General features: G+C 36.8%; 1 protein-coding gene across 3 annotated transcripts in view; it reads left to right on the top strand.

Annotated features, from left to right (window-relative positions):
• Window positions 1–26,289, top strand: part of NUP210 (nucleoporin 210) — a 178,069-nt gene that overhangs the window by 35,126 nt on the left and 116,654 nt on the right. For all 3 annotated transcript variants that reach the window (XM_074198373.1, XM_074198375.1, XM_074198374.1), the window contains 2 exons: window positions 7,297–7,433; window positions 9,840–9,971. In XM_074198373.1, coding sequence (XP_074054474.1) covers window positions 7,297–7,433; window positions 9,840–9,971 — 269 coding nt within the window. The remainder of the gene's footprint in view (window positions 1–7,296; window positions 7,434–9,839; window positions 9,972–26,289) is intronic.

Consider the following 26,289-nt stretch of genomic DNA (forward strand, 5'->3'; position numbering starts at 1 on the left):
GTACTTCAGTAGAAGCATGGGGAGACATCCTAAATTTCCCAGCACTTTTGACCATTAATAGTTTGGTATGGGTTGGCTTGCTGCCACAGCTGCATACTAGTTTTTCCATTTCATTTTCCTACTACTCCTGAACTGTCATACCCCATGATTGGTTTTGAGAGGTCCCTATGAGAGAAGGTCCCTTTCTTCATTTAAATTTCCTTGTCTACATTCTGATGCCCAGTGTCCTGCCTTTTTACACTTTGGGCACAGAGTTTTAGGGTGATGTGTCCTGACCTTTCTGGGTTTAGCTCCTTGGGCACTCCAACAATCTTTTTTTTAAATGTCTAGGTTTTCCAAACTAGATGATTTCAGTTATATTAAATTAAAAAAACTTTTGCACAGACAAAACCACTGCAACCAAGATAAAAAGAAATGTAGTAAACTGGGAAACAATCTTTACAATTCATGTTCCTGACAAAGGATTCATTTCTAAAATATACAGAGAACTGAGTCATATTTTTTTTTAAAAGCCATTATCGAGTTGACAAATGGTCAAAGGCTATGCAAAGGCAATTTACAGATGTGGAGATCAAAGCAATCCATAATCATATGAAAAATTGCTCCAAATCATTACTTATTAGAGAAATGCAAATCAAAGCTTCTCTGAGGTACCACCTCACACCTCTCAGACTGGCCAATATGACAAGAAAGGGTAATGATCATTGTTGGAAGGGTTGTGGGAAATCTGGGACACTATTACATTGTTGGTGGAGCTGTGAACTCATCCAACCTTTCTGGAGAGAAATTTGAAACTACACCCAAAGGGCAGCAAAATGTACATACCCTTTGATCGAGCAATACCACTACTGGGTCTATACCCTGAAGAGATGATGAAAAAGGGTAAAAACATCACTTGTACAAAAATATTCATAGCAGAGCTGTTTGTGGTGGCAAAGAATTGGAAATCAAGTAAATGTTCTTCAATTGGGGAAATGGCTTAGCAAACTGTGGTATATGTATGTCACGGAACACTATTGTTCTATTAGAAACCAGGAGGGATGGGAATTCAGAGAAGCCTGGAGGGATTTGCATGAACTGATGCTGAGTGAGATGAGCAGAACCAGAAAAACACCACATCCTGACAGCAACATGGGGGCGATGATCAACCTTGATGGACTCGCTCATTCCATCAGTGCAACAATCAGGGACAATTTGGGGCTCTCTGCAAAGGAGAATACCATCTGTATCCAGAGAAACAACTGTTAAGTTTGAACAAAGACCAAGAATTATTACCTTAAATTTAGAAAAAAAACCCTGATATCTTATTGTCTGATCTTGTTATCTCTTATACTTTATATTTCTTCCCTAAGGATATGATTTCTCTCTCATCATACTCAATTTGTATCAATGTATACTATGAAAACAATGTAAAGACTGACAAATTGCTTCTGTGTGGGGGGTGGGAGGAGGGAAATAAGATTAGAGGAAAAATGGTAAAACTCAAAATAAATAAAATCTATAAATGTCCAGGTTTTCACAAACAAAGGAAGTCCGTTTTTCTTTATTTCCCATGTGCATATTAGCACATGCTTCTTCCATTACTTCTGCATGATACACCCGAGATCCTACTCTGTCACATCTTTGAATCATTTCCTCAATGATGGCATCTTTTCTTAGGCCAATCATTGCTTTCTGTCAGTCAGCATTTGCATTAGCCCATGCTAATTATTTTATTAATACATTTATTCCTGTTACATCACCTAAAGTTCTTCCCACTGCCTCCTGTAACCAGGCAAAGAAATCTACAAAAGCTTCATCATTTCTTTGTCTAAGTGCAAACAGTTCTTTCTTTTCATTTTGTATTGGAATACAACCCCACACATTTTTTACACAGGTAGCAATTCTTTCATATGTTTCTAACCCATAATATAGTTGGTCTACATTGTTGAAAAATTGACCTGTGCTACTTAATTGTTCATAATATGTGGTGGCATTGGGACCTTGTGAATGCCTCAAAGCCATCTTTCTACATTGTTCTATAAACTGTGTCATTCAAAAGACAGATTTTCCAGGTGACAAACATGCTCTATCTGCTTCCAATCATTAGGTGTTAATACGGAGTATGCAAGAGTATCCAATTGTAGCTGGACACAATTGAAGGACATTTACTTAATGATCTTGGTCCATATTCCCCCACTGCCTTCTTTAAATCTCTGACTGCTTTTATATGGAGTGGCTTGCTTATGTCTTCTCCTAAGGTTTCCTGGATTAAAATGTTCTGGCTCCTCAATAACAGGATATGACTGAAACTCAGCTCCCAGATCCATCCATATTTTCTCCCTGATCTGTTGCCCATTCAATGGCCTTTTGTAATACTGAAATTTCTTCCCTAGGTTCTGTAGGGCTGATCCTAGAATTTTCTTGTTAATACTTATTTCTTCTGCCTCAGGCCATGGATGTGAATACACTTTCCTTTTACCTTCCCTTTCCTCCACACCTCCTTGTTCTAACTTCCTTAAAATCTGTCCCATGGTAACAACCAACCTGTTACCTCTCAGAATTCTTCTGCTCTGGGGATGTCTCCTGGAAGCCCTTTTTCCTTCCTTGTATCTGCTGGTCCTCAACCTGGACTCCAATCAGATAGCTCTGCCTTCATGTCCCCAGGCTCCATTTGTTACGTTTCTGTTAGACTAGCTGCCCAGGATGTGTTAGGTTCCTGCCAGCTAGCTTATCCTTACCCAGGTGAACATTGAAGGGGTGGGAGACAAGGATGAAAAATTCTCCAAGTACTCCTAGATCACCCTTTATTAAACAAAATACAAGTGCTTAATTTAAATATCCTCTCCAGTCCCTGGTCCACTCCCACTCCTGTGGTACTCTCCAGTCAACCAGTAAAACGATGCTCTGGTACTAGAGGACACTAGGTGATAAAAGTTTATAGTACTCCCACACACAACAGTTCCTTGCAATTTTTCTTGTTTTATTTTTTGTCTATTTTTCTTTGCAACATGTGGATAACATGGAAATCTATTTTACAAGACTTCACATGTATGATCTATATTAAATCGGCTTCTTAACGAAGTGGGAGAAAATTTGTAATTCAGTTTTTAAAAATGTTAAAAAAAATTTTACATGTGGATGAGAAATATTTAGCAGAATAAAAATATATTTTACCAAAGAAAAAGAATTGCAAAATACTTTAATTGTCCTATTATTGGCTTCTCATTTGAAATAAATTCCTCCTCCATCCTTTCTGTGCCCAACTCACAACAAAACCCAAACCAAATCATTTAGCATGGTTCTTGTTAATGGTTTATTGGCAGCTTGAATTTGATTTAAATAAAACTAGTTTCAGTATAATCAGAATGTGACATAATTGAGAAATTTGAATTGAATCCATTTTCATTCTCTGAAGAGTACATTCTTTTGTTTTGAAATAACAATAGATATTCTTCATATTTCAGAAGAATATTTAAGTTTCTATGTATTTGCCTTCTTGAGATTTTGCCCTTCAAGTGAAGATGAGACTTCAAAGTATGTAGGCAAATTATTTTAAAGAGACAATAAGAGCTAATCAGGTTTGTTCTGTATCCTTTCCACATATACTAAAGTTGGTAATACAAATCTGCAGATTGGAAGAAGAAAGCTAAGCATCTCTTCGATGCTTAATGGGATATCCCAAATTGACTGATCACTAGCTCCCCTTGATAAAAAGTTTTCTTTTGTCTTTTAAAACCCAAAGCAGAGCCTTAGAATTGGGCCTAATATTGGTGGCTTTAAATTCTTTTTTGGCTGCTGTGAGTATATTATTTCAAGTACTGTGTAAATAGAAGTTATTATGATTCCCTGTTTTTGATATCTTCGAGATAGAAATGATTTAAATAAAGTTTTCTAGTTCCTTTCTATTTGCAGAATTTTACAAAATCAATTTAAATGTTCAAAATTTATTTAAATAAAAACATAATGAAGTTTTGTTATTGTTGTTATTTTGAAACCATCTATTTTTAGATACCTACTAAATTTTATACCTGGAAAGATTTTTTTCTAAGCAGTAAGAACTTTTGCTGATAAAACGTTCTTTTTTCTTTTGGTTAAGTAAATTGAGAACCCAGAAATAATGGGGAACTTCCAGAGTAAATCAAAAGCAGAAATTTAAATTCCAGACCCCCTAACAAATTTTAATAGCAGCCCCTCATTATCTCCTTCCTCAGCCTTCTTTACCTCCCAAAACCATTCTTGCTATGTAGTGTGGAAAAGAAAGGTGTATTCAAGGCATGCATTCTAAGCCCTTTAAGATATGCTTTGGTTTTAGTTGTGCCTGTAACAAGAAAAGAAAAAAAAGTCCTCATTTACAGTTTTGTTTGTTTAGAAAAGAAATAAAAAGGAAAATTCTCTAAGGAAGGCTCTCTTAACCTGAAATTCATGAATTTAAAAATATTTTGAAAACTGTAGTTATAATCCCATGTATTTTATTGTGCATTTCAAAGCATTCTTTTTAAAAAACATTTATTTATTTTTACAACTACATGAAGTGGTAGCTTTTAACAATCATTTTTTGGCAAGGTTTTAAGTTTTAAATTTTTCTCCTCCTCCCTGGACAGAAAACTATCTAATATAAGCTATATGTCTATAACCATGTTAAACATTGATACATATTAATCATGTTGTGAAAAAATCAAATTCAAACGGAGGGAAAAATTAGAGAAAAAAGACACAATAAATACATAAGATAACTTTTAAAAATTGAAGATAGTAAGCTTTGGTCTGTATTTAAATTTCAGTCATTTTAAAACATTCTGACAAGGAATCATCCATGGGCTTCATCAGACTGCTAAAGAGGTCCTGGACAACAACAACAACAAAAAAAAAAACACTGGAACTTTTGTTTGAGGGGTTAGATCTTTTGTCAAAAGAAGAAAGGACACAAGGAGAACACTAGTAGAATTGGGATTATGTAGCTCAGGAGCATCTAGCAAGTGCCAGAGAGTAAGACATCAGCCCCAAACTTCATAAACTCACTGGGATTGCATTCACTTATGAGAAATATGTTGTTGGTCATGTAATCATTAATTCCTTTTGTTCAACTGAAAGTTAGGCTGAAAATTTTGCAAACCTGTGGGGGAAAAATAAAAATAAGTAAATTAGTGGGATCAATATTCCTTTTTTTTTTTTTTTAGTTTTTAGTTGTTTTTTTTTTTTTTTTTTTTTTTTGCAAGGCAATAGGGTTAAGTGGCTTGCCCAAGGCCACACAGCTAGGTAATTATTAAGTGTCTGAGGCTGGATTTGAACTCAGGTACTCCTGACTCCAAGGCCAGTGCTCTATCCACTGTGCCACCTAGCCACCCTGAATATTCACATTTCAAAGGAATTTTTCAATTTGAGATATTTCTTTGAACAATGACCTCATTTAGTATATGGGTCTGTGTTCTTTTTTTAAAATGTGGATTGATTTTTCAATTTTTATTTATTTGGAGAATGAGAAGTGATTTAAAACTAGATCTGATATAGAGAATTGGGGGAATTGTGACTTTCAAAAAATTATTTATTTATTTAATTTGAATTTTACAATTATTCCCCTAAACACATTTCCCTGTTCCCACCCCCCACATAAGGCAGTTTATTCTTTACATTGTTTCCATGGTATACATTGATCTAAGTTGAATGTGATGAGAGAGAAATCATATCCTTATGGAAAAAAAATAAAGTATAAGAGATAGCAAAATTATAAGATAAGGGTTTTTTTTTTAAATTAAAGGTCTTTGGTCTTTGTTCAAACTCCAAAATTCTTTCTCAGGATACAGATGGCATTTTCCATCACCGATACCCCAAAATTGTACCTGATTGTTGCATTGATGGAGTGAGCAAGTCTATTAAGGTTGATCATCACCACATGTTGCGGTTAGGGTGTACAATGTTCTTCTGATTCTTCTCATCTCACTCAACATCAGTTCATGCAAATCCCTCCAGACTTTCCTGAATTCCCATCTTTCCTGGTTTCTAATACAACAATACTGTTCCATAATGTACATAAACTGCATTTTGTTCAGCCATTCCCCAATTGATGGACATAAACTCAGTTTCCAATTTTTTGCCACCACAAACAGGGCTGCTATGAAGATTTTTGTACAATTGATGTTTTTACCCTTTTTCATGATCTCTTCAAGGTATAGACCCAGTAGTGGTATTGCTATATTAAAGGGTATGCACATTTTTTATTGCCCTTTGAGTGTAATTCCAAATTGCTCTCTAGAAAGTTGGATGAATTCACAGCTCTACCAACAATGTATTAGTGTCCCAGATTTCCCATATCCCTTCCAACATTGATCATTGTCCTTTTTGGCCATATTGGCCAGTCTGAGAGGTATGAAGTGGTACCTCAGAGATGCTTTAATTTGCATTTCCCTAATAAGTAATGATTTAGAGCAATTTTTCATATGACTATGGATCATTTTGATTTCCTCATCTGTAAATTGCCTTTGCATATCCCTTGATCATTTGTCAGTTGGGGAATGGCTTGTTTTATTGAAAAGTTGACACAGTTCTCTGTATATTTTAGAAATGAGTCCTTTGTCAAAAATACAGGTTATAAAAATTGTTTCCCAATTTACTACATTTCTTTTGATCTTGAAAACCTATTTATTATGATACATGTAAAAAAGAATTTTGACTTAGAAATTGAGTTATAGCTCAGTTCCTTACACATAGGTGCCTAATAGGTATTTGTTGAATGTAATTATTGAATTGAATTGAATTTTTATAACTACTTAATATTTGTGTGATGTTAGGCAAGTCATTCAACATTACTAAACTTCACTTTCTTAACTAAAAAAAAAGAGTTTAATTAGATTTATGTCTAAAATCCTTTCCAGCTTCACATTCTGTGAACTTTTCAGAGCATTCTTATTCTATAAGGTTAGGTATTCTTGCCTTCAGGAAAAAATAAAAAATATGCTCACTGTGTCTTTCTTCTTTGTCCTAATTATACCCTTTGTTAGAAGGCAAACTCCTAGAGAGCAGGGATTATATGATTCTTTTCACATGTAGCCCTACCCCCAGGACAGTATTTGACACATGGTAGGTATTTAATCAATATTTGCTGACCGATTGATTTGCATCCTTTTAATGTACAGTTCAGATCAGATTAATAACACAGAGGACAGTTGCATGTGGAGATCCAATGAATGAAGCTTTCTAAGTGAGACCCAGGTGGTAGGGCCACTTGCCATGGTTACTGATGGTTCTTGGTGGAGTATTATCTCTGGTCTCCCTTACAAGTGGAAGCCTTCTCGATAATTTAGAGTCCTTTGTTTCCAGGTCATCTACCAGACCAGAAGTGGCCAGTATTGAACCTGTGGATCTGGATGAAAGGCAGTGCTCTCAAAAGGCAGTTGTACAGGCTCGCCTATCACAACCAACCCGCCTCACTAGCATCATCTTTGCAGAAGATATCAGTAAGCACTCTACTTTATTTCTTCCAGGGGCATGACTCTTTGGAAAAGCATATATTGTTGATAGCTTTTTATTTACATCATAATTACCTCTGGTAGGGGAAAAATTCCTCTTCTCCTTTTCAGATTTTAATCCTCCATCCTTTTTAGCTAGAAAAAAATAGACAAATGTATTTTAAACAGGGGCCCCTCTGACAAAATATACAGTGTTCTGGTGCAAATAATTTTATTGATCAACTGATATGTGTCCTACCCAGTATTAGATTTAGGGGGATATAAAAAGAGAATACCTAGTCTTTGCTCTAGGGTTATTCTGGCCACTCAACTAGAGATCATGGGTCAGGACATGTTTTCTGGTAATATTTCAATATAGCATAACATACAGTCAACTCAGTACATATTTGTTAGACTCTTGCTGTATGCTAAAGACTGTATTAAGCAGTGGAGCACAGTGCTTTGTTACAAAGACAGTCTTTCACACCCATCTCACACACGCACACACACACACACACACACACACACACACACACACACACACAGTCCTGTCACAGTATATAGTTATTTCATGGTCATACTAAATTTATAGATCATTGAATTATTGTCAGACTTTTGAATTTTTCCCACTTGCGGATTTTCCCATGTATGTGGTGATTAAGCCCAGACCTCATCTACACTCTTTCACTTTATCCCCCTCATGGCATGGAACCTTCATTTCAAAGATGTTTACTTGGTACTGAAGTATAGCACAGACCACTTTAGCTCAGAATTATTTTCAGCATGAAGTTCCCTCCAGGTAAGTGTCTGAAAGTTGTACACAGAGCAGTCTTTGCTTTCTGCCACTTGTGGTGAATGAGTTTAAAGTCTGTGTGCATCCATTATAGACTTTTTTGGGGAAGGAGGAGGTAAAGTTATGTGACTAGCCTAGGGTCAAAAAGCTAGAAAGTGTCAGGTATTTGAGAATGGATTTGAACTCAGGTCCTCCTGACTCCAGGCTGGTGCACTATCCATTGTGCCACTTAACTACCCCTGCATTCTAAATTGTTAAAGAGCATCAAAGACTTCATTCATAAATACATTTCCTCTAGTTTATTTTAGCTGATGACAAACATTAAAACAGGTTTATTCCTGGGCAAGTATCCTAGTTGTACATTTTTTTGAAAAGTTTATATAAATTAAAAATTGGCATGAAGGGATTCGGGTTGGCAAAAAGTTTGTCTTTAGGAAAATTACCATTTCAGAGATTGGACTTAGAAGTTTGGCATTAGTAATACTATATTCTAACCCAAAGAGTTTATTATTGTCTTTGCAATATGGCATTGCTTTTAAGGATTGATTTCATAGTTTGTTTCTAACTTCTGATTTTTAGTGTGTGTGTGTGTGTGTGTGTGTGTGTGTGTGTGTGTGTTTAAATTTAAGACTGGATAATCTGGTGTCATGGATAGAGTTATGTTCTTGGAAACAGCAATACCTCCAGCTTCTGATACATGACCCCAAAAGTCCTTTAATTCCTTGGTTCCTTAAGACAGCTCTCCTATATGTTGCAGAACAGTTGCAGATATGCTAGGTGGAGGGAGTTTTCTAATTTGCAATTCCCTTAATACCAATTAAAGATTTGAACTTCTCTTCTCCTAAAGGACTAGACTAAGATTTTTTTTTTTTAGTTTTTTCAAGGCAAATGGGGTTAAGTGGCTTGCCCAAGGCCACACAGCTAGGTAATTATTAAGTGTTTGAGGCTGGATTTGAACTCAGGTACTCCTGACTCCAGGGCTGGTACTCTATCCACTGTACCACCTAGCCTCCCCTTAGACTAAGATTTATGGGGGGGAAAGGCACTATGTTGATTTTAGATTTTGTTGGGAAGTGGTATGGGCAGAGGGTTCTTCTCTATGCAGCTGTTAGTTTGTGGGGAAGGGGGTAAAGTATTTTGTCATAGGTTAGATTCTAAGAGAACAGGAGTTAATACCATATCCTGAAGGAGCCTTCTGGTGTCTTCACTCAGAAGGAAAGCTTAGAATCTTCTGTCAGCAACCATTTTATAGGACCTCTCTGAACCATAGAGACCTTCATAATGGTTTAGCAGCAAGATGACGCAGTGGGTAGAACACAGGAGTCAGAAGGACCTGAATCCAAACTGGCCTCAGACACTTAATAATACATATTTAGCTGTGTGACCTTGGGCAAGTAACTTAACTCCATTGCTTCGCCAAAAAAACAAAAAACCATAATGGTTTGGATTGTATTTCTGAGCTTTTCCTTTGCCACACTCACTGTCCCCTAAATTTCCTAAATAGATATGAGTCTATTCCTACTCCAAATGAGGGCTTTGACTACAGTTAAATAGAGAAGAGGAAAGGCAGGGAAATTTCAAGCCACAGGGCTAATCATATGTGTCTGGGTCATTTTCTTCAGTGACTGGCCAGGTTCTGCGCTGTGATGCTATTGTGGATATCATCCATGGCATTCAAATTGTCTCTACTACCCGAGAACTCTACCTTGAAGATTCTCCCTTGGAATTGAAAATCCAGGCACTGGATTCTGAAGGTGAGTAGGCTTCTACATATAATTCATTCAAAACCTTTTTTTTAATGTTCTTTTTCTTCCATTTCTCTGAATTATCAAAGTAATTGTTTTCTTTTACCTGAATTTCTTTTTAACTATGGTATGTATTTTCTAAACTGTTTTTTCCTTATTTACCCTGAAACAATGTTAGGACTTCCAGAGAAAGTTGCTATTCCCTTTGTCCCTGATGGTTTGACAGTGTCATTGTTCTCTCTTCTTAGAGTGTAAGTGGCTCCTGCCACTATTTTTTTTTTAGGTTTTTGCAAGGCAAACAGGGTTAAGTGGCTTGCCCAAGGCCACACAGCTGGGTAATTATTAAGTGTCTGGGACCAGATTTGAACCCAGGTATTCCTGACTCCAGGGCCGGTGCTTTATCCACTATGCCACCTAGCCGCCCCCACTATATTTTCTTTTAAGTCTTGATGACCTTGGGTCTAGGACACCAGAAAGTATTTGGCATTCTCTCTGCCTGGCCTTATGTAGGCTTGCCTCTTTTCCTTGTTTACACATTGGCGGTCGATGGGCATCTGCAAAGGAAATTAGAAAGTATTGCAGAAGAGAAAAGCAGAACCACTTTCTGATTTAGATCAAGTGACTCACTGTGGCTTTTCAGCCACTGACCCCTTCATGACTTTGGGTTAGGATGGCTCACAGCCAAGATGACTTTGTTCATGGAGTCCTGTGAGGTTTGTGGAATCAGATGCCATGCCCTTAATGCGGGAGTGACACTAGAGAAAAGTAACCACTTTGATAGCCTGTCACCTGATTGTAGAGGGTAGAGTGATAGGCACAACCCTGGAGGAGTGCCAGTTAGTAACCCACAATGTAAATATTGAGGCAACTCTTGCTTACTAATGTTGTAACATCAGTTTTGTACATGTTTGCGTGGTATCATTTGAACCCCACAGAACTGGCAGACTTAAAAAGCTCTTTGATTTATGAAAAGTGAAATTATGTGTGCACTGTGGTTGAAATCCTGTTCAAATGAGGACTTAGACTGGCAGGTATATTTCCTTTACCCTTCCTGGGGTCTGTGAACACATGCGGTTTTAATATATACACATATACATACATGTGTATAGCTACAAATTTGTCCATATGTGTCATATATGGACACATATTATTTAAAACATGGAAGATATTGAGAAACAGATAACTATATTCCAATATAGCTCACTTCCTTATTATAATACTATGCATTTTATTTTATGCATTTAAAACATTATTTTGTGCCAGGCCCCCTTCACCAGACTCTCCAATGTATCCATACTGCAAAAAAAGGTGAGAAACTCATGTTCTGCTTCTGCCATGGAGAGACAGTATGATATATATACATACATATATATATATATATATATATATATATGTATGTATATATGTATATGGAGAGAGAGAGAGAGAGAGAGAGAGAGAGAGAGAGAGAGAGTGCCAACCTTAATATCATGAAATCCTATAATTCTAATCCTAATTCTGTCACAGTTGCAGTGATCCTGTGTTGGGATTAACCTTACTGGGCCCCAGGTTGCTCTCTGATATTCTAAGTTACACTTAAGTTGCTGATATGTATTGGTGGAGGGAGTTTTCACACTGGAAGCTCACCTCCCCTGCCATATCATTGCAGGTCCAGACTCTTTTTCCCCATCCCCCCCCAAAAAAAAGTTACATTCAAACAGCAAGTTAGAAGAAACAATATGTAAGAAATATTTGATCTTGAAAGACAGTAAACTATTACAGCATATTATTACAGATGGAATAGTTATATGTATATTTCAACTTCTGAACCTTCAGATCCTTCAGGAGTCACTCTAAGTTTACTTCAGCCCATATACCTCCTTCTCTTATCTTTTGAAGCTGTCACTTCTACCATGCTTAAGAATACACAATTCTGTATTGTTCTTTAATTGTTTTGTGTCTTACTTCCCCAGTCATTAATTTATTCATTCATCAGATATTTGTTAATCATCTGCTTAGGTGTAATGAGTGTCCTTTGCTAGTCACTAGAAACAGTACAGGGTGTCCCAAAAGTCTTAGTGCAGCTTTAAGTTATTTAAGCTGTAGAGCTAGGGTGCTCTCAGTGATTGGCCAAGTTCATAGCTTCACCAACAGTTTATTATTGTCCCTATTTTTCCCCACATTCCCCTCCAGGCTTTGTTGTTTTTATTTTCTATTATCTTAGCCAGTCTGATGGATATGAGATGATATATTGGAGTTCTTTTTATTGGCATTTCACTAATTATTACTTATTTAGAGCAGTTTTTCATGTGATTCTTGATAACTTTGACTACTTTCTCTTCAAACTGCCTATTTATATCCCTTGCCAATTTATCTCTTAGGGAATGGCTCTTATTTTATAAATTTTGTTCAGTTTCTTCTATATTTGAGAAACGGCCTTTGTGAAAGGAACATGCTGCAGATTTTCTGTTTTTTGCCTTCTTATTTTGACTGCATTGATTTTGCTTGTCAAAAATTTGAAATTTTATACAATCAAAAATTAAACATTTTATCAACCATAAACCCCTATCTGTACTGCCATGTAATTTCTTCCATGGTTCACTTATCTGCTTATGATTTCACCCTTTATATCTAAATCATGTACTCATTTTGAACTTATCTTGGTACAAGGGCAGCTAGGTGATGCAAGGGATAGAGCACTGGCCTTGGAGTCAGGAGGATGGGAGTTTGAATCCCATTTCAGACACTTAAATCTAACTAGCTGTGTGGTCTTGGGCATGTCACTTAACCTTGACTGTCTTGAATCCAGGATCATTTCCAGTTGTCCTGATTCATATCTGACTACTGGACCCAGATGGCTCTGGAGGAGAAAGTAAAGCTAGTGACGTAGCACAACTCCCCCTCACTCAAATCCAATTTATGTGCTTGTCATGGCATCACCTCTTTGATGTCATGGTCTTCTTTGAGAATGAAAATCAAAAAAATCATCTTGGTATAACTTGTGAGATATTGGTATATGTCTAGTTTCTTCCAGACTGCTTTCCAGTTTTCTCAGTCTTTATCAAACTTGAGTTCTTGCCCCAATAGTAGTGATCTTTGTGTTTATAGATTTGAGGTTTCTGTGTTCATTTGTTTCTTACTGTGTGCCATTGATCAACCACTGCTTCTTATCCAGCACCACATTATTTTGATGATTACAACTTCTTAGTATAGTTTGAGATCTGAAACTGCTAGGCTTCCTTCATTTCTTGATTCTCTTGATATTCTTGACCTTTTCTTCCTTATTGGTTCTCTTGATAGTCTTGGCCTTTTTGTCCTACAGATGAATTTTGTAGTTATTTTTTAATTCTATAAAATAATTCTTTTTTGGTTTGATTGTCATGTCATTGATTAAGTAAATTAATTTGGTGTTGTCATTTTTATTATATTGATTTGGTCTACCCATGAACAATAACAATTTCCCAGTTATTTGACTTTTTTCTTGTGTGAAGGGTTTTGTAATTGTGTTTGTATAGTTTCGGTAAGTGTCTTGTCAAGTAGTCTTGCAGATATTTTATACTGTTTGTAGTTATTTAAAATGGAATTTCTCTCTCTTTCTCTTCCTGCTGGGTAATACATAGAAATGTTGATGATTCCTGTAGGTTTATTTTATATCTTCTGGAAGTTAATTGTTTTAACTCTTTAAGCTGATTCTCTAGGTCTCTATAAGTAAACTATCTTAACACCTAGAAAGAGTAATAGTTTTGTTTCATCATTGCCTATGCTTCGTTTTCCAATTTCTTTTTCTTGTCTTGTTGCTATAAGCTAGCATTTCTAGTACAGTATTAAATGGTGGTGACAAATCATTCCCATTACAGATAATGTTTGTTTTTGGTTTTTAGATAGATAGTAACTACTAGGTGTGTTTTAATAGGAATAAGTGTTATGTTTAGTCAAGCTTTTTCTGAATGTCCTGAAATAATCATATGATTTTAGCTTTTGTTATTGATTTGGTTAATTATACTAATTGTTTTGTGAGAAACTTTTCCTTTCTATTAAAGCTTAAAATTGCACTAATACTTTGGGGGGCACCCTTTATAATGATAAATAGGAGGTGATCTCTCCCCTTCATAGAGTTTGCAATCTAATATACCTTAAACCCCCTTAAAGAAAGATGTCTTCCATGCTGTCCAGCTGCTAGGGACATATATTTAAAAATGAACAATGATTGATTTTTACTGAATTGACCTGACCTGGAAATATGGGACTTTGGCAGTTGCCCTTTCCTCAAAGGTCCAGAAATAGAGATTAATTGTTAGTTTGTTTAAATCCTGCTTTGGTTAAGTCCTTTATCAAAGATGTCCATATTGAAAGGTTTGTTCCCTTATTAAGAAATACAGTAGTTCTATTTATTAATAGTCATAAGGACCTAAAATCAAGGGATAAACATTTTATTCATAGGCAATCAATTTGTTTATATAAACAGAAGATAATTGTGACTTTGCTTCTTGTTCTTTCCTGTTAGAATTGCCTATTACTGGTCAGTAGATAAAGGACAGAGGCTTCTTGTTTTGATTTTGGCTGAGATTTTCTCTGTATTTTAGCCCAATTAAAGCTAGAGTTTCCTTCCTGAGGACAGAGTTGACCCTCTGTCCTTTTGTAAGGCTTATTATCTGAATTTTGATATATCTAGATAGCTGCCACCATGTATTTTAAAAAAAGACTTTTTTTAAACCAGCTCTTTGATTTCATCATAGTGGGACGCTCCCAGTATAGATCATCACTGGCTCTGAAACTTTTAGTCTTACACAATTGCCAGAGGCACCTGGAGTCTCATGGTTAGTTACTGTCAGAGGAAGGAAATAAACCTAGGATTTAGTAATTCAGAGGCCAGCTCTTTATCCACTGCACCATGCTGTTCCCTACAGAAGATAGTTCCAAAAGATGAAATGAAGTTTTCTTGTCTAGAATTTTGAATTTGTCCTCTTTGTTTACTCCCAAAGGGCTTCCCTATACCTCATCAGTGTATAGAGGTGAATTCAATGTCTCAAAATCTGTATCAAAGAGCTTACTTTGAGTTTTTTCCAGTGATGAAGGATACATATGTCATCCTAAGGTCAACCTGGATAAGTTTAGAGAGGTTCATCATCAGATACTTGACCACCTGGTAATGATTTAATTCTGTATTTTGACCATAGCAAATCATGAAGACTGTCTGCTAATGCAAGATAGGGTTGGAGTAAGGGATGATGAAGCATAGTACCATGGCAAGAGCATTGATTCTTTTTTTTTCCAATTACTTGTAAAGGTAATTTTCATTTTTTTCGTAGGATTTTGAGTTCCATATTTTCTCCCTCCATCCTTTTTGCCCCCTTCCCCTTGACAGTGATTAATCTGATATAGGTTAAACATGTACAGCTATGTTAAACATATTTCCATATTAGTCATGTTGTGAAAGAAGAATCAGAATAAAAAGAAAAAAACCCATGAGAGGGAAAAAACAAAATGTAAACCAAATTTTTTAACCTGAAAATAATATGCAGTAGTCTACATTCAGACTGCTTAGTTTTTTTCTCTGGATGTGGGTGTTATTTTCTTTTATACATAATCTTTTAGAATGATCATTGTACTGTTGAGAAGGGTTAAAGTCTTTCATATTTGATCATTATACAATATTGCTGTTAATGTTTTCAATGATCTCCTGGCTTGGCTTAGTTCACTTAATATCAGTTCATCAAAGTCTTTCCAGGATTTTCTGAAGTCTTCTCACTCATGATTTCTTACAGAGCAATAGTATTCTGTAACATTCATTTACCACAATTTGTTCAGTCATTCCCTACTTAATGTGTATTCCCTCAATTTTTAGTCCTTTGCCTCTACAAAAAGAGCTGCTATAAATATTTTTGCTCATGTGGACCTTTTCCCCCTTTTTATGTTCTCTTTGGGTACAGATGCAGTAATGGTATTGATGGATCAAAGATTATGTGTTTTATTGTTCTTTGGGCATAGTTCCAAATTGAAGAGTATTGATTCTGAAGCCAGAGAACTCAGAATCATATCTTGGCTTTGACATTACTATGAGACTCGGGCAAGTCACTTAACCTGGACCTCATTTTTCTTATCTGTAAAGTGATGGATTTGCACTAGATGACCCCTGAGATCCTCTTTACCTATTGATCAATGATTTCCGTGATTGATCTTTTGAAGTTATTCTGCTGTCATTTCATAAGCTTCCTGATAATGGATGAATTTGAGATGTGCTCAGGGTTTCAAAACCCATGTTTTGTAAATCTGTCTACTAATGAAGACTTTAAAATGGAAAGAGCCTAGGGCAGAGCCAAGATGGCAATTGGGAGAAGAGCTTCTCTTAGGTGCTGTCTCCAAAATATTTTAAAAAATCTTAAAATTATGACTCTTAACTAAATTTTTGATAGAACCCATAGAAAGAGCCAGTGAGGTAATTTTCACCCAAGGTAACCTGGAAAATAGTAGGAAAACTCTGTTCCACGGGGTTGGAGGGGTGGCACCACACCAGAGCAAAGGAACTTCAACCTCCTGGGAACAACCTCAGGACATCTGGGAGTGCTGGCTCCTAGCAGCAGAAGCAGTTTCCTGACCTGCATCCCAGGGAGCACCAAGCACAACTTGGAAGATCAGCAGGGAGAGTCTGCCAGAGTGAGCGCGAAACCCAGGCATTCAGCCCAGCCCAGGCACTCAGTGCAGCCCAGATCCCAGGAAATAGAAGCAGGCCCATGGAGCTGCCCAGTAGGAGCCTCCAGGCAGCTGTGCATGTACAGCTATGTTAAACATATTTCCATATTAGTCATGTTGTGAAAGATAAGGGAGTGGAGGGAGACTGCCGAGGTCTGTCCTTTGTCCCTGACATAGGACTCTAGGTCTTTGACCACATTCAGACTCTGGTTGTAGTCTTTGATTTCATCATAGTGGGAAGCTCCCAGTAGAGGAGGGACCCTCTTCACTGCCCCATGACAGAGGGGTGTGTTTGTGGTCATTCACAGACCAGGAGAACAGTCAAAGCCTCATATGCTGAGGTCTTTGCAGGGGGGGTGTCCCAATAATATTCAGAACCTCAGGAAGCACCACCAAACTAGGCACAGTCTGGGGAAATGAATAGACAGAAAAATAAAAGGAACCTGACCATAGACAATTACTTTGGTCCCATGGAAGACCAAACCACACAATCAGAAGATGAGAAAGTCCAAGCTTCTGCCTCTGAAGACCCCAAGAAATATAGAAGTTGGGCTCAGGCTATGACAAAGCTCAAAAAAGATTTTTGAAAATCAAGTAAGGGAGATAGAAGAAAAATAAGGAAAAGAAATGAGAGAGATGCAGGAAAAACATGAAAATGAAGTCAGCAGCTTAGTCAAGGAGATCCAAAAAATGCTGAAGAAAATGCCATGTTAAAAACCAGTTTAGGGGGCGGCTAGGTTGCGTAGTAGATAAAGCACTGGCCTTGGAGTCAGGAGTACCTGGGGTTCAAATCTGGTCTCAGACATTTAATAATGACCAAGCTGTGTGGCCTTGGGCAAGCCACTTAACCCCATTTGCCTTGCAAAAAAAACCTAAAAAAAACACAAAACCAGTTTAGGTCAAATGGATAAAACAGTTCAAAAAGTTATTGAGTAGAAGAATGCTTTTAAAAAGCAGAATAGGCCAGATGGAAAAGGAGATAAGAAAGCTCTCTGAAGAAAACAAATCCTTCAGATGTAGAATGGAACTAAAGGAAGTTGGTGGTTTTGTAAGAAATCAAGACACAATACTTCAACAGCAAAAGAATGAAAAATTAGAAGAAAATGTGAAATATCTCATTTAAAAACAACTGATCTGGAAAAAAAGATCCAGGAAAGATAATTTGAAAATTATTGAGGTACCTGAAAGTCATTATCAGGAAAAGAGCCTTGACCTCATTTTTAAAGAATCCCTATAGGGAAATTGCCCTGATATTCTAGAAGCAGAGGGTAAAATAGAAATTGAGAGAATACAGTGCTGTTCCCTGGAAAGAGATCCCTAAAAAACCAAACCCCAGGAATATTATAGCTGAGTTCCAGAACTCCCAAGTTAAAGAGAAAATATTACAAGCAGCCAGAAGGGCACAATTCAGATCTCATGGAGCTGCAGCCAGGATCACACAGCAACTACCTTAAAGGCTTGTAGGGCTTGGAATATAATATTCTGGAAGGCAAAAGAGCTTGGAATGCAACTGAGAACCAACTACTCAGCAAAATTGAACATCCTCTTCCAGGGGAACAGATGGATTTTCAGTCCTGTTGAAATGACCAGAGCTGAACAGAAAGTTTGACCTTCAAGTACAGGACTCAGGTGAAGTATAGAGAGTGGATGAAAAAGGTAAATTATAATAGATTTAATGATGATGAAGTGCATGTATTCCTGCATGGAAAGATGATACTGATAATACTCAAATGAACTTTCTTATTTAATAGAGCAGGTAGAAGGAGCTTTTATAGATGAGGCACAGGAGAGAGCTGAATTTGAAGATATAATATATTGTAAAGATGGAGTCAGTGGGTGAAAGGGAAGTGTACTGGGAGTAAGCGAGAGGAGAGGAAAGGTAGACTAGGCTAAGATATTTCATATAAAAGCTATTTCATGTAGCTTTTGCAGTGGTATGGAGGGGGGAAGACGAGGGGGAATAAGGGAACTTTCATTCTCATTGGAAATGGCTCAGAGAAGAAACAGCATACACACATTCTATAGGGAATAGACATCTAGAAGAAAAAGAAGAGAATGGGATGGGGGAAGGGAGGGGGTATGGGGGTGATAGAGGAGAGGATAGATCATGGGAAAGGATAGTCAGATATAGCACATTTTCTTTTTTACTCTTTTCAAGGTGCTAGGATTGGGTGGTCTGTCCAGGACCACAGGGCTGGGTGGTTGCTGGGTCTCTGGGGTGGGATGTGGGCTTGGGGTCTCTTGGCCCCAAGGATGGTTCTCTGTCTGCTACACCACTAGGCTGCCCCACAGCACATTTTTGAAGAGGGACAGAGTAAAAGGAGACAGAAAATATAGTGGATGGTAGTGGGGAGGAGTGGATGGAGGGAATTACAATCAGCAACAGTAATTGTGGAAAAATATGGAAGTAACTTATATGATGAACTTAGGATAAAGAAAATGATCCACCCAAGACAGAGCTGATGGTATCCGAACACAGACTGAAACACATTTTTTTCTCTTTCTTTTATTTTATTTCTCATGAAGTCTTATATTTTAGTGGGGGAGGGGGTATTATGTTTACTCTTAAACAAGAATATTTTAGTAATGTGTAAATAAACTAAAGGAAAAAATTGGAAAGAACCTCCATGATTTTTAAGGAATTTCAGTGGAATCTGGAATGTAGACAGAAGTTATATAATAAATGTCTTCTGTAATTTTTAACTTATTTCCATTAATCATGGTTTTATTACACAATTTTAATTAGCTTCATGAACTATAATGATGCCTTTTAATTTTTCATTGGCTGCACTGAATGGTTTGTAAAGCCATGTGACAAAAAATCTTGAACGAGCATGTCTGAACATAGTGTCTACTATTGGCCCTATTATCTATTGCTACTATTTTCCTCTCTGCTCATGGGCATTGAGGATCATTTGAAGTTGTGTTTTGCCATTACCTGCAAAAAATTCTATGGGAAGTTATATTACTCTGGTTTTGATTTCCAGCTTTCTTATGTAACAAAATGGAGGTCCTTCTAGTCTCCTCCTGTCCTTCCTACTCAGTAAATTTCCAAAGGAAAGTTTTCTACCAATACTCCTTTGCTTAATTTTGTATTACCACTGCCTGGGGCCAAAAGGAGGAAATTTTCCTCTGGAGACTATACCCCTAATTTTATGACTTATGCCTTTTTTTTTCTATTATACTCCCTGTATTAGTGCATCCTCCTAGTCCACCTAGTTAGCCCACCTAGTCCATCTTGGAGACCCCTTCCTCCCCACCAACTTAAATGGTCACATTCTAGTCTGAGACTATTACATGATGTCTCAAATATACATTCTTAGTACATTAAAACCAATCACTAGTCCCAGCTCTGGGAAAACTGCAGTATTATAATCCCTTTACACTATCACATCTGTCTTCCTTATATGTGGTCTGGTCAGCAATCACTGTGTGAGGTAGAAGATTGGATTAACACAACAGGATCATAGATCCATAGTTTTTTTTTTTCATAGATCCATAGTTTTAGAGATCAAAGGTACATTGCAGATTATCTAGGCTAACCCCCTCATTTTACAGACAAGTTTACTGAGGCCTAGAGAGATTAAAGGATTTGTCTGAGGTCACACAAATAGTAAGTGACTAGATTTGGGTTTGAACCATCTGACTACTAATTCCAAATCCCCCACTCTTTACAATTCACTAGATGTCCTGAAATAGCATGGTGGATTTAGCTATCTTTGTGGATGGCTAAGGGTGAACTTTCTTTAATTTTCTATTATATAGCATGCTTAAAATGTTGAATATACTTCTGTGGTTGAATCCCTAAGTCTAGGAATTAGGAAGGGATTCCCAAAGTTGGGAGATCTAGTCCAGTCCATGCCAGAATTTGACTGATTTTTCAAGATTCCCAGTTGGTTGTCTAGCTTAATTGTCCCAAGATCATCTTCTTGACTTGTTGAGTCATTTCAGTCATATCTGCCTCTGTGACTCCATTTGAAGTTTACTTGGTAAAGATCCTGGAATGCTTTGCCATTACCTTCTCCAGCTTATTTTATAGATGAGGAAACTGAAACAAATAAGGGGGAGTGACTTGCCCAGGGTCACATATTGGTTCTGAAGCTATTGAAATTTGAGATTTGAAACTTAAGTTTTTCTGACTGCAAGTTAGGCACTCTATTTATTCACTATTTCTCTGGACCACACCAAATCAGAGAAAATGAGCTCTTATAATTATCTTTCTGGGTTGCCTCCCTCTAGCTCTGAAACCTATAGATGAGCTGAGAAGTTTCTTGTATTGAAGTCCAGGAGCAGCTCAACAGACAAATTTTACTAAGTTGGACTTTTGAAAATACAAAGATAAAAAGTGATGCAATCCCTGGAGGCAGCTAGGTGGCATGGTAGAGCCCTGGACTTGCAGGAGACCAAAATTTAAACCCTGCCTTAGACATTTATTGGCAGTGTCTGAATAAACTTTAAAATCCTCCTAAACTCTGATCCTCTATGCATATATGAGATGACACAGGCAGATTTTCCTCCCTTTTTTGGTTTTCTCTTTTGGGAAGTCACTTATATTGCTCCACTGCTGTCAATTTGTGCAAATCAGTGCAGGTTGTTTAAATTGAAAGCACTTTTTAATCTTTGGAATGGTTATCTAAAGTTCTATTGATGTAGTATTCTCCTACCAGGTATTTGAAGCTATCTATGCTAATATAGGGAACTTGGCTAAAGGAATCTTTTAAGAAGGTACAGAAAACAGTTAAGATGTCATTGCTCTTAATTTTTTCTTTTTTTTTTTTCCTATAGCAAATGAAAAGTTGTTGCCTGTCACCATTTCTTGTTTCCTTGAAAAGAGCTGGCCATAAATAATGAGATTTCTTTTTATTGAGCCATTCATGATAATTTATCTAAATATATGATTGGAAAATCCATTCTTATCAAAAAGAACACACAACTGAAGAAATATTGCTTCGAATCTTCATGGAAATGGAAACAAGTTTAGATTGTAATCATAATTCCATCAAAAATAAGATGGCATGTCCAACTCTTGTGCCAGCAGGATTTTTCTATGGTTGAGCCAGAGAAAAGTCATACAGCTCCAGTGAGCATTTTTCCTACTAGATTCTCACATTTGTAGCTGTAATAGAATGGATCCTTGGGTCTTACTTTAGGAGCAGGAAGATAGAATTAGGAGTAATAGGGAAGAAGTAATTTTTTATAAACAGGAAAGTTTATGCTTAATGTGTATAAATACTTCTTAACAATCCATTTGTTGTTGTTAAGTTGTTTTTCTGTTATGTCCCACTCTTTATGAGACATTTGAGGTTTTCTTGGCAAGGATCCTAGAGTGGTTTGCTGTTTCCTTCTCCAGCTTATTTTATAGATGAGGAAACTGAGGCAAACAGGATTAAGTGACTTGCGAAGATCACACAGCTTGAACATGAGGCCAGATTTGAACTCCTGAAGATGAGTCTTCCTAACTTTAAATCCAGCACTCTCCACTGTACTACCTTGCTATTCAGTAATTTGCTTAAATAGCTTAACTTAACAAAGTGAAATGAGATACCTGTAGAAGGATCAGATTTATTTTTCAGGCATAGTTTCATTTTTTTTTTTTTTACAAGGCAGTGGGGTTAAGTAGCTTGCCCAAGATCACACAGCTAGGTAATTATTAATTGTCTTGAGGTAGAATTTGAACTCAAGTTCTCCTGACTGTAGGGCCAGTGCTCTAAACCATATTCAATGATAATTATCAAGGAAATAGTAGAAAAATCTGTGTCAGGTATGTTGTAGAAGGGATATTTTTTCAGGTAGTTGTAGCCCAGGTGACTTCTCAAGTTCTGTAGTTCATGGATTTAACATATGTTGCCTGGGAATGTACAAGTTTCTCTTTTCCTTGGTTGACTTCCTTGAGGTAATCTGAGTCAGCACCATCTTTGTTCTTCTAAGTACTGGTTGGAATAATGTAGTTTATCTAGTAAGCAGAATGCTTGCCTAGAAAGTGATAACATGTGGATTGGAAGAGTACTTTAGCTGGAAGGGATATTAGAGAATATCTTTAGAGAATATCTAGACCAAGGATTTTTTTTTAATTTTTAAAATTTTTTTATTTAAATGGGGTTAAGTTACTTGCCCAAGGTCACACAGCTAGGCAACTATTAAGTGTCTGAGGCTGATTTGAACTCAGGTCCTCCTGACTCCAGGGCCAGTGCTCTATCCACTGTGCCTCCTAGCTGCCCCTAGGCCAAGAGTTCTTTTTTTTTCCCCTCAAAAATTCTTAATCATTTTTTCTTTAGCAGAGTGGTGAAGCCTATGGACATCTCAGAATAATGTTTTTAGGTACATAGCATAATTTAGGATAATTTAGGTACATAACAAAATTTAAGATTATAAGATAAGTCAATTATATTAAAACTCAAATATAGTTTAAAAATATAGTTTAAAAACTCAAAATAGTTTATAAATAAAACCTAATTTTATGAACCCAGAGTTTAGAATCTCTGATCCAGGCCAACCAATCCTATTATTTCACAGGGACTAAGAAGGAGACTATTTCTTGTAATAACACCTTAATCAATCCACAAACAGGCAAAGAAGGAGAATGCAAAGAGCTTTAAATAATTCTTCAGGGGTTTTCCGGGAATACATCCTTGATGATGGCAGCTTGATTGTTCTTCAAGTCAATGAATGATTAAAATGTTCTTATTTTCTCAATCTTTAAAACAGGAGTGCCAAAATCCATCATTCCCTTTCTGCCCAAGGCCTGGGAATTGTTTAATTTGAGAAGTATGGGCAGTAGAAAGTACAGAGGAAATACTTTCTGTTGTCCTTCCCTCCTCTTCCTCCTCTTCTTCCTCTTCCTCCTCCCCTCCTCCCCTTCCTCCTCTTTTTCCTCTTCCTCCTCCTCCTCCTCTTCTTCTTTCTCTTTCTTCATCTCCCTATAGCTCTCTCTGGCTCTTTGGCTCTCTGGCTCTCTCTCCTGTTTCTCTAGAGAAATTCTTTCCTTTTTTCTTTTCCCCCCTCTTCTCTTTCTCTCGCCTCTGTTGTCTGCTCTCTCTGTCCTGCTTCTGTCATTCAGCTTAAACCTTGAACCAGAGAGAACTTAATTAGTTTTTCCAGTCTGGAAAGGTCTTCTGGGTCTTGCTTTAGACATCTGAAATAATAATTGTAAATATACTTCTCTAGAATTTTGCATTATATTTCGCCTCCACTGACAAATTGCTCAGATTAGAGGAAAGACGTTTCAGTATAGAATCTTTCAAAGCTAAGAGCTTGGTGGTAAAGACTAGAGAAAAAGGAAAGAAAGGTCAAAGTTTTCTTTCAGCAACCATACTGATCACCTGTTTATCATGTTCCCTGATCTCTCCCAGTTACCAATGTTATCTTAACTGCAAAATCTGATGACTTTTTTTTCTCAGGCTTTGTCCTTCGTGACTTCTCTATAGCTTTTGGCTTTATTGACCAGAATTTCCTTCTTCATACTTTCTGTTTTCTGGGTCTTCATGGTGCTGCTTTCTCCTGGTTCTCTTACCTATCTGCCTGTCCCATCTTGGTTTTCTTTACTGGCTCATCATATCAAATTCCCTAACTGTGGATATTTTCCAAGTATTTGGCCTTGACCCTCTTCCCCCTTCCCTCTCTACACTCTTAGTAACGTCATCAACTCTCTAGGGTTATCATCTTTATACAGGTGACTCACCTATCTAGCTATCTAGCCACAACTTCTTCCCTGGACTGCAGTCTTTCATCACCAATTGTTTAATAAGTAATATTTCAAATTGGATGTCCCAGAAATATTTTAAATTCAAAATGTATATTAAAAATTTTCCCCAAAATTCACACCATTCAGAATTTACTATTTTTCCATTGTATAGTAAAAAGAATTTTTTCAGAAATTACTATTTTTCCATTCTTCCATTATTTTTAGAATTTTAATTCCTAACCCAGTATATCTAATTAGTTGCCAAAATTTGTTTATAACTCCACACCATCTCTTAAATCCAACACCTTCTCTCAATTTACAAAGTTAAGACTTTATTCTTCCTGCCTCAAGTCCCTCTCCTTCCTCCACATACCTGCTAAAGTAATTTTCCTTAAGCCCAGATTTGGCTGTTCCACTTCCTACCAATAAACTCCCTATTGTCTCCAGAATAAAATATAACCTGCTCTGTTTGACTTTTAAATCCTTTGTTGATCTGGACCTAACCTCTCTCTCCAGTCTTGTTTTAACTGTCTCTCTTTCCAAACTGACTGTCTCTCTGTTCTACACAGCATTGCATCTTCTATCCCAGTGCCTTTGCCTTGACTGTCTCTAATGCTTAGCATGTAATCCCTCTTCTTATCCTCCTCACATAATTCCTTTCTTTCTTTAAAATATTACTCAAATACCACAAATCCTCTTCTGATCCCCAGCTGTCATTGCCCTTTCTCCCTATCTCAATATATTTATTATGTATATATTTGTACATTCTTTGAATACTTATATCTATACATATTGTTTCCCTATATAAAATAGAGATGAAATTCAGAGACATTGTTTCATTCATTATATTTGTATTTCTCATACCCAACATGGTGCCTGGAACATAATGAATCCTTAATAAATGATTATTGATTAACTGATCCATTGCATGCCTTTTGGATGAGACTAGGAAGAGAAGAGAAGATAATCTATGTGGGAAGAACAGTATGAACAAGTCATGGTAGGAGTGAATGAGGACCTGACCTTGGCTAGAACAGAGGATGTGCTTTGAGGATAAAGAAGAAAGAGGAGAAAGTAGTGAAATAAAGTTTCAGGGACATTTGGGGGCCTTGAATGCCAGGCCAAGGAGCTAGAATATTATTCCATAGGCCAGAAGTTCTAGAAAAGGGCAATCATGTTGTCAGAACTATGCTTGAAAAAGATGACTCTGGCAGAATGAGTGGGATAGATTTGAAATGGGGAGAGACTAGTTTTAGGGAAAATTGAGAAATGATTGTATCTAATGAGTTTTCAATAGAGTTTGCAATATGAATAATGAGTTTTTCACAGTTATGTAATATAAATATTTGGTAAAGTGAAAGATTTCTGGATTTGGAGTCAGAGGTCCTGAGTTTTCCATTCTAGATATGTTACCCATCTGATCTTGGGCCAGGACCTTAGCCTCTCTAGGCATCAATTTCTTCACCCGTAAAATTTGAGGGTTGAACTAGATGTCTTCTAAAGGTCTCTTCCAATTCTCAATTTATGATTCTATGGATGCTTTGGGCTTTGGGCAAAATTCCAAATTTTTTTTTCCTCTACAGTTTTGACTTCCCTCAGTGTCAATGTTAACATCCTAGCAGGATAATAATACAGCTTCTCCCAATACTACCAAATATCTCTGATGTGTCAAGACCTTTCCCTTGAATTCCTTTTTGCTTCTTGGTTTTCAGACAAAAATATCACCCCTTCCCAACAAAATGCAGAAAAACCCCATAGCTCTCTTAAGATCTAAGAGCAAGCTAGAAAACTTACTACTTTTCCCAATAATAACTTCAACAGCAGTTCTACAAACTCCTTTGAGATAAGACTTTGTCTTCTTTCTTGCTAAAGTTGATTTCCTTTAGAGAAAAAGACCAAATTTACTGGATATATCTATAGCTATGATACTTTTTTATACTCTCAGTGATAACTCCTTCCCTCCTGCCTCTAAACACA

Source organism: Macrotis lagotis, chromosome 8 (genome assembly GCF_037893015.1).
Source record: "Macrotis lagotis isolate mMagLag1 chromosome 8, bilby.v1.9.chrom.fasta, whole genome shotgun sequence".
Taxonomy (NCBI): Eukaryota; Metazoa; Chordata; class Mammalia; order Peramelemorphia; family Peramelidae; genus Macrotis; species Macrotis lagotis.